Source organism: Triplophysa dalaica, chromosome 18 (genome assembly GCF_015846415.1).
Source record: "Triplophysa dalaica isolate WHDGS20190420 chromosome 18, ASM1584641v1, whole genome shotgun sequence".
Classification (NCBI taxonomy): domain Eukaryota; kingdom Metazoa; phylum Chordata; class Actinopteri; order Cypriniformes; family Nemacheilidae; genus Triplophysa; species Triplophysa dalaica.
The window spans coordinates 10880987-10894852 of NC_079559.1; the positions used below are offsets into that span (position 1 = coordinate 10880987).

At 39.9% G+C, this 13866-nt stretch overlaps 2 protein-coding genes across 5 annotated transcripts in view; both read left to right on the forward strand.

The window, feature by feature from the left end:
• Positions 1–9145, forward strand: part of grid2 (glutamate receptor, ionotropic, delta 2) — a 319512-nt gene extending 310367 nt beyond the window's left edge. Inside the window, exons 16-17 of one of the 4 annotated variants that reach the window (XR_008909529.1) lie at positions 4025–4105; positions 6877–7015. Coding sequence is in view for 2 of the 4 variants with exons in the window: in XM_056773228.1 (XP_056629206.1) it covers positions 6877–7305 (429 nt within the window). In the remaining 2 variants the exon portion in view is untranslated. Of the gene's footprint in view, positions 1–4024; positions 4106–4288; positions 4509–6876 lie in introns of those variants that run through there. The other 3 variants (XR_008909530.1, XM_056773229.1, XM_056773228.1) reach the window with 3 other exon arrangements.
• Positions 9146–11863: 2718 nt separating this feature from the next.
• atoh1a (atonal bHLH transcription factor 1a) lies at positions 11864–13326 on the forward strand. The gene has a single exon (XM_056729758.1). The coding sequence runs from the start codon at positions 11938–11940 to the stop codon at positions 12862–12864; it is 927 nt and encodes a 308-aa protein (XP_056585736.1). The 5' UTR covers positions 11864–11937; the 3' UTR covers positions 12865–13326.
• The last annotated feature ends 540 nt before the right edge of the window (positions 13327–13866 follow it).

Here is a 13866-nt window from a genome sequence, read left to right on the forward strand (position 1 = left end):
AGTAGTTCACTTCACAATTTGTCCCCGTTGACTTTCCATAGTATTTTTTATTCCTACTATGGAAAGTCAATGGGGACAAACTATGAGTTGAGCTACTCCTTTAATAATATAATATTTTTATATTATTAATATTTATATTTATAAGATAAATAGCATAAAATAGATTTATCTACAATGTTATTTTCTCCCCTATTGCTGTGACACAATAGGACACATTTACACATGTATTTGTCAGCCACCCATTTAAAATAAAATAAAAGATCTGGCAAATGAGTTTGTCAATCAAAGGTATAGCTATGGGCCATTACACAAATAAAGTCAATATCATTCGCCTTTTATAAGTATCTTGCACCATTAGAGCTCTGGTTTCCAAAAAACTCTCTCAAAACATTTTGAAGAATGGGAATAGTTTTAAAATGTATTATTATTATTTGATCAAATAATAACAAGCCCTAGTTTTAATGCATAAACTGGAGATTTTCCAGCTTCCTTGGTTTGAACCCCACTTATCAGACGAGATCCAGTTGGTATTGAATATCAAGCTCAATGTGACAGCAACATCTCTCCTAAATTTCTCCCTAAGAGTGAAATAGAGGACTGTTAACCAACAGTCAAGCCTAAAATGAGAAAGAGGCGGACAGCATTACAAACAGCAGACAGAGCACTTTCCCCACACGCTCATTTGTCGTGTGGAGTAATAAATAAACACACCTCTCAAAAAAATGGTGTTGCTCAATTGCCTGCCCAACACGTCATCTATTATAGGAAAGAGAATAAACAGGTAATAGAAAGTGTTCGTGGTGATAAAAGCAACATATATCTGAATAATTACTGTACGTTAAACCTTACAGTAATGCTTCTAAATACACAGCCAAGGTCATAAATATGCTTTTAATTTGATTTCTTATAGTGCAGTTGTATTGCTTTTCTTTTCTTCGTTTTGCTCTGTTTGTTTTTACCATGCTTCAGTTTACATTAGTTTGCATATGGGATTTGGCATCCAGCGAACATTAGTTAGCAAACAATCCCACACTTTAGTGACTTCAGTGTAATGCAGATGAAGCGGTGACAGAACGCTCATATCTCTGTGAATTAACCTGTTTGACGTTGTCAACTTTGCTTTGATTTAAAGAGTTACTTCTTATTGCTCCTTGTTGCCTCCTGCAGCTGTCACATGTGCGTGTTTGTTTCTGATATAACATCCCCATCCACATGTCGCCACAATCTCCCTCATCACTCCGATCGAGATCCATTCCCCACCCCCGACCCCAGCATACGCACCTGACCTCTCCCCACGTGTCATCATGCTCTCCACAGGCAAAAAACAACATTTCATCTCGGGCGTTCCACCTAACAAACCAAAGCAAAATGATCTCTCCAATGCTTTTGATCAATGGGCCTCCTCCCCAGCAGCCCTGCCATGTGTCAGCTTTTATCTGACAGGGTCAGCAGCAGGCTACTTATGACCCCCCAAAACAGAGTTGATTTCATCCTTCCCCGGTGCTGTGAAGGCCATCATCCAGAGCAGTAAGCAGTGTGTAACCGGCGGGTCACTTCATACATGATCTGCATGTAAGAATTAGCGTAGTGCATCTGTTAGGGTCCTTCTCGAAATGTCTGATGAAACAAATTGTTAATTTGGCTTTACATTTAAGCAAGGTCCAAAATTAACATTGAACTAAATATACTTGGGTAAGTAAATATATTATAAAGCCGCGGTCTAAAAGTTTGGAGATGTGCTTAAGTGGGAACTCAAGGGGATAGTTTACCCCCAAATTTAAAATGCTCATGTCATTATTTATTTAACCTATTTCAGACCTGTGTGACTTCTGCGCAACAGAAGAATGTTGGTAACCAAACAACGGGGACACTCATTCACTTTTACACGGACAATAAACCAATGCAAGTCAATGCTTATCGCCGATGGTTGGTTACAACATTCCTCAAAATATCTCATTTTAGAAAGTCATACATGTTTAAAATGGCATTTTAGTTTTGGGTTTACATACGTATCTTCACATGGGTTGAAGTCAAATGACGTCAAACTAATATTATTCACAAAATAGTACCTGACATCTCAATCGATTATTCTTTATTATAAGCTTACTGTTGTGAAGCCGGGTGTGGTAAGTTTTGAACACTGATGTTTTTATGTACTTGCCCAAAAGCTTGTTGTTTTTAACCAAAAAAGGCTACAACATAAGGCTTTCAATAAAACTAATTACTTACCAGTTGGCGGGTAATTTTATAAGTATTCACACCAGAATGTGAGATAGGAATTAGACAGCAAGAATAATAAGATGGCTGTAGTACAGTAAGAGACAAGGATGATTTACATATCAAATATTTCCTGTAAAACATTAAAAGCAAGAAAATGTTTTGAAACTTGTGCTTTATCACAACAGCAAGTTTTCTTCACCCATCATTGACCAAAGTGTCAAAACGTTAATTTTGGACCCTGCACATATGCATGTCAACCTATTAATTCCAACTGTTATCATGGTGTAGTTTGTTAGATTCTCTCGAAGGACTGGAGCGCTTTGGCAGGCACACTTGAACCCTGCTCCTTTCTGCCCCAGTGGTCGGATCATGCTGAGCTGAGCTCATTCCTCAGAGCAGTCTTCCAGACACTTCCATCAGACTAGAAACTTGGCAGAGCTTTGCACAGATATTTACACACATGCTGATAAGCGCATATTTCACACACATGCTCCACTGCGCTAAAAGTGTTGATGCTTAAAGCAACCTAAGTAGACAGCGAGAAACAGTAAAACGTGTCAAACATGTCACATGTGTTTCGGTTATGCAGTTAAAAGCTCTTCAGACAGTAGTGTAGGTAGCAGTTTTTTTCACATTTCTCACTGCAAATAAAAACATTTTCACAATCAGTATTTATGTCTTGTTATCCTGTAAAACATACAAATGCTTCTTCTGTAGATCATGTTCAAGAAGACTTTTTAACTATGACTTGAATGTTGACAAACTAATTTTAATAAGATGGCGATACAAATTCACTGAATTCAGCCTAAAAACATCTAAAAACACATAATATTGTATGTATAATATCTTATGTAGCATTTCTGGGTTGGTTTTACAGAATGTTCAAAAGTTTTAATACAGGAAAACCAGACCAGATACTGATTTTAAACAGTAGAAGTTGTTATTGCAGTGTTTGTTTTAGCACTTTTCTTTCCTAACATCCATTTTAACACATCCTTAAAACTGTCTTCCATCTTTCAGCATGATGCAATTTCTTTATTTCTGGTTGATGTGTCTCTGTGTCTTGATGCATTCTTAATTCTTCCTGACTGCTTCCTCTTTTCTGTGTGAAATCTCTTGACACCTTGCAGAACAGTAGAATGATTTTGTGTTCATTTCCTCTCTCTGTTTCTCTGTGATCTCGCCTGTGGTGTCGCAATTGGTCTGAAATGAATTGATATGACAAGTCGTCAAAACGAGTTCCAGCTCACGGTAACGAATTCGTGGTTTGCAACCCAAGTCAGATGTGTTTTATTGAGCGCCACCTGCCAATCCAGAGAGGACGAGCGGGTGGTCCGAGGTCCAGAGAATCAGAGGTTTAACGTGTGAATAATCCATTTCACATGCCGAGTGTGTGTCTCAATCATTCCTGATAAATAAAACGATGAGAAGTTATTCACCTCAGATGTCTGCTGTGTCATTGATATTGTGCTTGTCTGGCGTCCCGCGGCGTCTCAGCGCTTCGAGACCCCAGTATGAGGTCTACATTCAAACACCCAGCTGTTTTTCAATATACAACACTAAATGTACAAAACTAAATTGTATTGATATTGTATTCATAGTTGTTTCATTGCTGCTACAGTGGGTATTTGAAAGAGGGACCTCATGGGACCCCCGTAGCAGAGACCGCCGAATGCCAAACAGCTCTATGTGTCAATCAGTCATTTCTCTGACCTCAGAAAATGTTTGATTTCTTTCAGAAAAGAAAAAACAATCATGTTGTCCTTCTGTCAAAGCCTGAAACGACTTTTATTTTGTTTTATAGATAAGTACTCTGTGTTGAGGGGGTTAAAGCGGGCGTGGGAGAGAAATGCAAAATGCCATTTTTATCATCTCACACTTCCAGGTATCTGGCTCCTTGGACATAAAAACGAAAAAACGACGTCTATGTGCTGATTGTTTGTTTATTGTCTTTTTCTACTCATTCCCCCACCTCTCTGAATACAATCTCTCTCCCATCCTCTCATTTGCCTGCGCCATTTGTTGTTCGTCCACGCCTTCTCTGTGTGCTCTCACGCATGTGCGGCAGACGCAAGCAGACGGACCGGCTGTGAGGCAAGATGAGCCATGTCATGAGCCACAGACCGATATCATGCTCACGCTTAGGCCTTCCTCCAATCACCTGTCACCTGCATGCTGTGCCACGCCCCTCGACTCCAAGCTGAGGCACACGTTCGCCATTCCGTCGCGAACTGTCTTCTGCCAGCACTGAGCTACATTCTTTCCACACTCTGAAGCCTCGAGCCCGCGTAGGTTAAGAAATCACCTGTAGCACAGATTGCGGTGCGGTACATTTTCAATAGACTCGCCTGCCGTGGGCATGCATGTGCATTTTAAATGCAGATTTGACTTATGAGATGTAATAAAAGTAAATTTGCATATTCACTTTTTAGCAAATAATATTCCTGCTGTGGAAGAGGAAGTGCCTAATTTCCCTTATGCGAAGAACATATATTTTTGTGTATTAGCAGTTAATATAATAAGTCATTTTATAAATAAACTACGGGTCAAAGGTTTAGGGTCACTTATTCATTCTTTATTCATATTTTTTCCACATTTTTATTTAGTACTGTAAACCCATCAAAATCATAGAATAACACTATTGTAACTGTGAGAATTCAATTGTGACTAAAAGCATTCATAATAAATGAATTCAATTGCAATAAATCTATTCAAACATACACCTACAGATAAGAAGATTTTTAGGATCATGAGAAATTTTACCGTCAAGTGATACTAAATGTTTAACCAGTAGTGTATTGTAAATATAAAGAGAATTGCACATTATTATTACAATTATGATAATATATTACAATATATTCAACAATGCGTTAAAAACATCACTTAACATCATATAATGAAAATATATCCACCTGGTTCCTACAGTATATGTGTAAACATATTATTTAATATATTTAATTATATTTCCCTTTATATTTTGTATTCACATCCAGCGTACTATTTTCAAGATTTGCCCTATTTAGTCGAAAATCCAGTCCATTAATCATAAAATATAGTATAAGAATCAAGCGGCAACCTTCCGATCTCTCTCGTGAAGCCAACACGGAAGTGATTTAAACTGCAATTTATCGACTGGTCACTAGAGACTGGCTCCAAAAGAGAGCAGAATCTCATTGAGCCAGATGTTAAAATTGAAAACTTTACAGCAGAAAAAAACATGTTTCCAGCCTGGTACAAAAAATGATTTTGGTTTATATAGCTAATTATACCCTTCATGACAGCTGTGAGGAGGGTGATTTATTATTTAAACTTACCAGTTTAACTTTTACTAAGCCTTAAAATTCAGCAAATTAGGTGCGTTGGCATTTGAGTGGGAAGGTTTCAGCATCCAGGTGCCCAAGCTCCAACCACGTCCCACCTCTTTGCCCATTATCGATAATCCGGGAGTGTTATTCTGCTAAAATGGCGATGGCCGGCTCCGCCCACTTTAAGCGTCAAAACAGCTCCTCAGAAACCTAAAAATAAAATACATATTTAAAACTTAAAATAAATATTTGTTCAAATCTTAAATGTTAATCTCAACTAGAAAACACTGCAGAAGTCCTTTCATGTAACAGCCTTCCCACAAATCCCTTTATCCGTCACTCATTTTTCCTTCCTCTATTGCCCCTATTGCCTCTATTGGTGCAAAAACAGCCCCCAACCCACGCCCCAGTCAGGAGTCCCCTGCCCCTCTTTACTCAGGTCTATAGGCTGCCTAATGGTGGTGGCTGGAAACAAGTGCTTTTACGCTGCCCACAAACAAGACGCCCTTTTATTCTGTGAGCTCGCTGCAGCCGCAATATCAGCGCCCACATCACTGTGAGTGTTTTTAAAGCAATCCATAAAATACACCTACTTACCTACACATGCTAAATAAAAAAACATGCTTCCATTTGGCTAGAAGGGGTTACACACGGCTTGAAAGTGGAAAGGTTTTGACCATACACACACCCTGCTGAAATGACCTGCGTATGATTTTAAAGCTGGTGCTTTAAGCAACAGCAAGATTGGGTTCGACCATGCTGCTGTTACCTCACAAGTTTTGCTGGTAAAAGCATGGATGCTGGTCTTTTCAGTAGGCTGTGCACACTTGATGTTTTAGATAAGCAATCCATGTGTCTGTGACAGACGGCTTTAATGTGCTGGTGTTAATAAATCCCATAGTGGTCACCATAGTGTATAGGTTTAGTAATAGTTAAGAATGGATGTGTTTTATTACAGTAGCTCAGTCTGTTTCCTTTTTGTATCTTCCCTCTTCTCTCTCTCTATCACGCTTATTGTACATCCACTAAAAAAATCATCTCAACCATCATTCAACCTCTTTTCCTCGCCAACCGAATCCAAACCTTGACGTGCCCACTTCCTGTAAACTCAACTTCCACCCTTCCTCATTTCCTCGTCATCGCTTCACCCCCTTTCCCTATTAACCACCTCACATCGTCACACGGCCATCCCGCTTTACTAACCCATCCTGGGTACTTTACTCCTCTTTTCTTCTCTGACCCTTTAACAACCTTCGCTCCTCCTCTTCCTCTTTATCTCCCTCCTTATATCCTTCCTCTGGACTTTCCCCTCCTCCCCACTCCACTCCCCTCCCTCCCTTTGCTCTTTTAGGACGATAAGGAGATCGACCTGGAGCACCTTCATCACCGGGTTAACAGCTTATGCACGGAGGATGAGAGCCCCCACAAACAGTTCTCCACCTCCTCCATCGACCTGACGCCCCTTGACATGGACTCCCTCCCGGCCGCCCGGCAGGCCTTGGAGCAGATCAGCGACTTCCGCAACACGCACATCACCACCACCACCTTCATCCCTGAGCAGATCCAGACTCTTAGCCGCAGCCTTTCCGCCAAAGCGGCAGCCGGCTTCGCCTTCGGGGGTGTCCAGGACCACCGGACTGGGGGGCACTTCCGACAGCGAGCCCCCAACGGAGGCTTCTTTCGCAGCCCCGTCAAGACAATGTCCAGCATCCCGTATCAGCCCACCCCGGCCCCCAACTTCAGCTACGGCAATGATCCGGACAGGGGCACCTCCATATAAACTGCAGGAGTCCTGGGCCAGCGAGATAGAAACAAACCCACAAAAGAAATATATGTAAATACAAATGTTCATTTTCGGTTGATGTTTTCTCTTGGTTTTGACATTGAAGGTTGCTCGTCTCGCCTGAACTCGCCGACTCTGAGGATGGAGTAAAGCGATCATTTTTGTCATCGTGGTTGTCGGGAGATGTCCCCTGTGAACAGTTTTTGACACATTTTGAAGCTCTTTTGTGGGAAGAGCAAAAAAAACAACGACTGCATTAAAAGTTGTAACGTTGGTATGTTTACTGTTTGTTTTTAACTCTGCCAAGTGTTCCGCAGACCCGCAATAACTCGTCAGTCGAATCTCGCTTCACGCTCATCTCAGTGCTGGATAATGTTCAATACTCCGTCTATCCGAGCGGCTACCCGTGGAGATCAGAACTTCTGATTTTTTCTGCCGCCTCGCCGCTGCAACAGGTCCCACAGCGTGTGACTGTTTCTAAGGGCCTCTCATCCTCTCTGCCATCTGCTTGAAGATGAGATCTGCAGTCTTTAAAGGACACTCTGTGAAAAAGACTCACTGAACTTTAAAAAAAGTTATTACAAAGGAGGGGGTAAATCAAATGCTACTAAATGTCTCTTTCCGACCTTAAGTATAACAAATCTTTAATGCGTGGAATGTGTCTAGTCAGAGAGTTTTAACAACAACAAAAAAATGTCTAAAGCTGTCAGTAGTTTTAGTTTTTTTTTTTTTATTATTATTAGTTCTGAAGTTGCTTCGGTGCCGTCATCTTACATTGGTTTACATCATTGAAATCATCAGGAGTTTGTATTCACTGTAGCTGCACTCCAGGACTCAAAAATTCGGTAGAAAAGCTTCATTGTATATGCCACCAGCTTGCAACTGTGCATCATAGGTTTTGGAGATCAAAGAACGAGATTTTTAACAGAATTCCTAACACAAGCCTTGGAGACGAGGCTTTTTTTACTTTTCAAGTGCTAGTCCTCAAGGTAATGACTACGCCGTACGGTGGCCAGTTTTGAGGGGTTATTTGAAATCACTTTCTATTTAATTTCGTAAATGTTAAGGGGTGATATTTATCTAACTTTTTTTTAAGCGCTAATTGTTCAAACAAGGCCATCCAGGTGTGGTATGAGTTTTAAAAATAATGACATTTCGAGGACGAAAAATGAACAAATCCTTTTCACTAACATAAACTGTATTAATATTTACTAATGTTAGTCATTTAGAATGAGCTTTCAGTTTGTTATCCTCTGACTAATTCGCAAATGTTGTGCGTAGAGCGGCAGTGTTTTGATGCAAGCCTTCTAGATGTAATTTTCTTAAGATACGATTACTGAAAGACTATAGGAGCAATTTTTATTTAGTATCGGTTTAAAGATTTTTATTTAGAGATATAAAGAGACATTAAAAATGTATATTTTACATGCAGAACATTTTTGGTTGGATTAAAGAAGATATAGAGTATTATATCTGAGCCCGTAGAGCTCGGTTAGCCACTATCACATTACATGACGTTCTCCACGGTCTCTCCGACAGTAAGGCATATTATTTTCACTTCATTGCATTTCGATTTCTGACTTCATCGAAAAGGAGGCAGGGGGTTTTTTTCAGTAAAAGAAGCATGCAAAACCTGCCATGCCTGGTAACATTTTTAATTTCAAACATAGAATTGTACAGGATTACTTCATTTTCAACTGAGTATAATGTACAGTATTTAATATAGGCTTATTTTGTTGTATGTGTTGCATATTATTCAAATGGAACAAACTGAGGCCTCTGTTACAAGTGGCAAAGCTTTCTGTGTATAATTTGTCTAATAAACATGTTTTCTACAGTGGTTTTTGTTGTGTTTTCTGTAATCACTGCTGTATTTCTGTTAAAATAAGGAATGAATTATTAAATGTTTCAAGATCTACAGACTGTGTTTATCCTACAATTATGTATATTTAACTTCAGAACTACTATGTCTTTTCAAACACAAAAGCAGGTTTGAACACAATAAGAGCGGTGGTCAAAGGTTAGTCTCTATTGGCTGGCCATTGACTGTGAACCAGAATTCATGCACTGCGGGTCAAAGTGAATGGCACCACAGCATTTCCAGTCATGCTCTAGTGCTTGGAGAATTTGTCAGCCCACGACGCCACAAGTCTGACCCTGAACATGTGTCCCAAACGTTTAGGCCAAGTTCTTCCTCATAAGTTTATAAAACACTTTGACTACTACATGTTTGGTATGATTACACTAGCATCATTGCATCCTATACTTGATGCCAAATGGCTTGATTTGTGAGTATTATAATATTACATTTTCACTGCACGTAATAAAAAATATATCAAAGTGGGGAAAGCTATAGTTTAAAAAAGTTAAATATGGCACAGTTAACTCAATTCAAGATTGCATTTTGTAAGAGAACCAAACGTAAAATGTCTGTTTTTATATAGATAAATATATAAAAAAATTCACTTACTGTAACTGCATTGCTCGTCCACTAGATGTCGACCTATCGACTTTTTGTTTCGGAGAATTTGGAGGAGAGGCTGAGCCCATTGAACACCTGTTCTGCTCTCATGTTTAGGACTTCTGATATCTTGTTTATTTTTAGGTTTGTATAATCAAACCACTGCATCAGATTAATCACTATCGGGTGGACATTTGCACATTCCCATGTTTTAACCCAGGATCCGTTTACCTTTCTTTTTTTTCTTTAAATCAGATTTTATTGCAAATGATTATTATGTAACTTGTTCTGGGATTTTTTTTATAAAAAAATAAGTTAAGGGATTGGTTTTGATAGTATATCCCATTTATCTGTCATTTTATAATAATTAGTAGTAGTAGGCCTAGCCTAGTAGCGTTGATGTTATTATAACAATGTGAAACAACATGTAGGCTTACATGTTTTAGAAACCCAGTGACTTTTATCAACTTATATCAACGCGATATCTCTGGGTCTCCCAGGAGACAGGAATGAAGAAAGCAGCATGCAGACTTGATCGCGGTGGAAGCCCCCATCTAGACACATTTTGTGCCCTTTTCCAAAGACTTCTTCAGGCGTGTCGAATGGAACATAGAGTCTCTATTGTCACTGAGACACTTTAATAATCGACGGCAGCAATGCCAACCTGTTGTTTGCTTTAGGACCTATTCCAAGACACACAAGCCGCCTGGGTGAGGCTCCAGTTGGGGTGAAGTCAGGCGCCAGTCCGTAAGCCTCCGCACTTTATGAATTCATGAATAAATGAAAAAAGATTAATGTGGAGTTTTAATGCCAGAAAACAGGAATTAAGGTCCGGTGCATATATCATTCCTACACAAAGTCGACGAAAATGACTCCCAAGTACATTTTTCATATTTTATCAAATATTTTATTTTTTATGTGATATCTAATTCAAATTGATTTTTGTTTGTCTGATCAAATTAATGGAATTACAAATTCATGAACAAACGTTAATAATAATAATAATCTATCGCTGAAAATAGTAATATAATAAACATTTGCTAATATTAATAACAATTATAATTATGTTTTCGTATTGGTATTAACAATTATTATTATCATTAACCCTTTCCATTTCCTAAGCTCGTGACAGTAAAGGACTGTCGCGCCTCGCGATCAAGTTTCTAATCTTTGAGAAGCTCTTTTACTGAAAGGGCGTTCCTTAAATTGGATCAAAAGGTTTTGAACTTGTTCAAAAAGGAAACGAAACTCAATCTGGTATTAACACTCTTTGTTTAAGAATGTGTTTAACTGCGCGCCACAAAAACGAATGATTGCATTTAGATTTTCTCAAAACTATTGTAAACTTGAATGTAGCTAATTTTACAAATGTTTCATAAAGTAAAACAAGTACATTATACTATTAAGATTAATGCATATGGTAAAAAGGTTTAAAACTAACGAGCAATTAGCAATCAATGGTGTGTTTTAATTCGCTTTATGAATTAGCCAATCATATAAAATGATGCGTGTCTTTTTTATTATTTGCGTCAATTATCTGAAGAAAATGCTTATGTTAAACATTATGTGCCTAATCCTATTTTTCTGTTTGAAACCTAAAGAATACCAAACATATTCAATTGCACTACATTCGACGATTTAAAATAATTAACTATTAATGAACCAAATTGAATTGTCGACAAATAAAGGTTTTCCATAACCTATATTTACCGATTTCAAGAACCCTTTATATTTTGTCATAGACTTCCTAATTTCCTGGAGATTGATTGTAAAACGGCACGCCGCATAACTTTAGTTCATCCCTACTAACTTTCTTTGTGCGTCCTGTGGGACGACCCATTGTGAAAATAATTCTGTAGTTAAACAGGTTTGAAGCGCGACATTATCAAAAAACAGTTTGAGCGTAATAAATAAACTATCGGGTTTAGTGCGACTTCTCATTGGTCGCATACACGCGCCTGCCCCGCGTGCTCTTATTGGTCAAAGCGCCACGCGACCAGCTTGAGAAGGGGGGCTCCCCGGCGCGTGCCGCTTTTAAAACCGACGAGTCGCCCAGAGACATCAGTAAAGAAACCCTCTTCACCACTGCGCGAGAGCAACAGGTGTAAGAAGAGAAATCCACGGCGAAATACCTTCATATATTCTGAGCCACCAACTTTCCTCAACAAATGGATGGAATGAACGTGGACGGCGTAAGCAAGGACACGAGGGAGATGAATCAACTCGACGTCCAGCATCCGAGCCTGGGGCGGGGGGAACAGCGCGAGTACCCACCAGCTTTGGCACTCATGGCCAGCAGTGACCCACGCGCCTGGCTGGCTCCCGTGCAGGCTGGCACCTGCGCGGCACACTCCGAATACCTGCTGCACTCGCCCGGCTCGAGCGCGGAAGGCGTGTCCTCAGGCTCGAGCCACAGCTCAAACTTCAGGAAGAGCAGCAAGAGTCCTGTCAAAGTACGCGAGCTGTGCCGGCTAAAGGGGGTCGTGGGAGCAGATGAGGGCAGACAGCGTGCCCCGTCCAGTAAATCAACCAACGGTGTGCAGAAACAGAGGCGAGTTGCTGCCAATGCTCGGGAGAGGCGAAGGATGCACGGACTGAACCACGCTTTCGACGCGCTGCGCAGTGTCATCCCCGCCTTCGACAATGACAAGAAGCTCTCCAAATATGACACTCTACAGATGGCTCAGATCTACATCAACGCCCTGTCCGACTTGCTCCAGGGCCCCGGTGCTAAAGTTGACCCGCCAAATTGCGAATTGATGTCTGCCAATGTTTTCGAAGAGGACCACTCACCCCGAGGATCGCCGGACGTCTGTCGGCGAGGCGCGGGTGCAGGTTTCCCCGTTCAGCTGTCGGGTATACCTTATCAGTTTGAGGACGAAGCGTTCGCCTCTTTCATGGAGCAGGAGATTCAGTCTCCCTCTGGAGCCAGCAAATCCGGTTCGGACGGCAATAAAGACTCGCCCAGGTCGAACCGAAGCGACGGAGAGTTTTCCCCGCACTCGCACTTCAGCGACTCGGACGAAACGCACTTGGAGTTGCAGAGCGAGGACGAGCTCTCTGAACTGAAACTGCCCAACCACCGCGCTTTTTAGAGATACTAACCTACACCCTCCATCAATCGTGTCAATCGTTTATTTTGCCTTTGCCCAATATGTCCATTGTAATGGGTAGCTTTATTTATCCATTTGATTGGTTTCAGAACTTTGTTTTATGTTGTTGCATCCGACAACTGTACGCCAATAGAATTATAATTGCCTTTTCGTGACATTGACCAGACCCCTATGCCATGTGAACTGCCGCGAGCTGCAGTGCCATGGGCTCAAATGTCATGCGTGAAACTGTCTTCCGTGAAATATTTTGACACTGTTTATTCATAAGTGATTGTCATGAGCCTATTTCATATAGCCTAGATACGATTGATGGTCTTGATTTTGAACCCTGTAAGATTTTGCAACTTCTAAAGTTTACATGCACTTTATAACGGGCCATAGGCTTGAGAAATATTTTGTTTTGTCATGGAATAAGAATTGTTGTGTTTATGTAGAAGTAATGCCAATTTGATGATTATATTTAATATAGCCATTAGATTTTGTACATTCGTTTATTTTTAATATCGGTTTCATTGCAAAGACTTGTTTCATTGTTTTCGACTTCTGCTAGAGACTGCTGGAGTAAGCTATTTATTTCCGTTTGCCTTGTCTTGTTTTGTGTTAAATTGCAAACGAGCGGGTTTTCTACTCGCTTATGATATGTTTTATTGTAGAAATAAAAATGAAAACTTAACACGAGTTTGCCTCACTTTTTGTGCGGAGTTTATCACATTTATGAGACCTTGTGGCTGCTTTTACACGTAATTGATTTATTTTTTCCATAATTACATTTTCATGTTCTAACTTCCCAATATACTTATTTAGCACATTTTATAATACTTATATTAGTTAAATTATTTAATCAGTTCAATTATACACATTAAATTAGGCTTAAATCTGAAAAGCAAAGAAATGGTAGACAAGTGAGATGTGAGATCTGTGACTTGATCGAAACTTTATTCACAATTTTACTGGATTTCTTTAAAAAAATCTATAAGATAAAAA